The following is a 772-nucleotide window of genomic DNA, read 5'->3' on the forward strand; positions in this document are numbered from 1 at the left end:
CCCCCCAGCCCTTCCCAGTGCCCCAGCACATCCCAGTGCCCCCAGCCCACCCCATTGTACCCAGCTCCTCCCGGTGCCCCCCCGCCCCCCGCCACGCACCCCCACGTTCCTCCAGCCCCCAGTTCCCCCCGTGCCCGTGCCCACGGAGCCCCCCGGGACCCCCCAGACCCCCCGGGACCCCCCCGCTCCCCCCCTTCCCACCCCTCCCCGCCGGCGTCCCGGTCTCCATGGCGACGCGGGCCCCGCCCCCAGACGCGGCGGTGACGCGCCCCCCGCGCGTGACGTCATCGCGCGGCGCCGCCGTCTCCATGGCTGCGGCGGCGCGGGGCTGAGGCGGCCCCGGAGCGGGGCCCGGTGGCACCGGGATGTACCGGCGGGACAGGAGCGTGCAGCTGGGCGGCAGCAGCAGCTCGGCGCTGTACAACAACCTCAGCGTGCTGCGCCTGCCGCACCGCCAGCTCGCCTGCTTCTGCGCCGTGCACGGCCCCGCCGTTAACGTGCTCAGCGCCGCCGCCGACGGGATGGGCGGCTCACAGCGGCAGCTCCGCGCCCCGCCGGGGGGACCGGCCGCCGCCGCCGCCGCCGTCACGCAGGTGGGGCCGACGGGGCCGGCCCGCCGCCGCCCGGTCCCGGTCGCGGTCCTGGGGCCGCCCGGTGCCTGCTCCGGCGCTGTCTCGGTCCCGGTCCCCGTTCCCCTCCCGGCACCCCGAGGTGGGCTGTGGCTCTCCCCGGTGTGCCCGGGCCTTATCCCCGGTGTGCCCGGGCCTTATCC

The 772-nt window shown here is 79.3% G+C and overlaps 2 protein-coding genes across 6 annotated transcripts in view; one reads left to right on the forward strand and one right to left on the reverse strand.

Moving 5' to 3' along the window:
• C4H2orf81 (chromosome 4 C2orf81 homolog) overlaps positions 1-297 on the reverse strand; it is a 14,704-nt gene extending 14,407 nt beyond the window's left edge. For 4 of the 5 annotated variants that reach the window (XM_035323955.1, XM_035323954.1, XM_035323952.1 and 1 more), the window contains exon 1: positions 202-297. In XM_035323955.1, coding sequence (XP_035179846.1) covers positions 202-288 — 87 coding nt within the window. In that variant the 5' untranslated portion in view covers positions 289-297. Of the gene's footprint in view, positions 1-126; positions 159-201 lie in introns of those variants that run through there. The other variant, XM_035323953.1, reaches the window with a different exon arrangement.
• Positions 298-328: 31 nt separating this feature from the next.
• WDR54 (WD repeat domain 54) overlaps positions 329-772 on the forward strand; it is a 4,955-nt gene continuing 4,511 nt past the window's right edge. The window contains exon 1 of the mRNA XM_035323956.1: positions 329-593. Coding sequence (XP_035179847.1) covers positions 366-593 — 228 coding nt within the window. The 5' untranslated portion in view covers positions 329-365. The remainder of the gene's footprint in view (positions 594-772) is intronic.

Source organism: Oxyura jamaicensis, chromosome 4 (assembly GCF_011077185.1).
Source record: "Oxyura jamaicensis isolate SHBP4307 breed ruddy duck chromosome 4, BPBGC_Ojam_1.0, whole genome shotgun sequence".
Classification (NCBI taxonomy): domain Eukaryota; kingdom Metazoa; phylum Chordata; class Aves; order Anseriformes; family Anatidae; genus Oxyura; species Oxyura jamaicensis.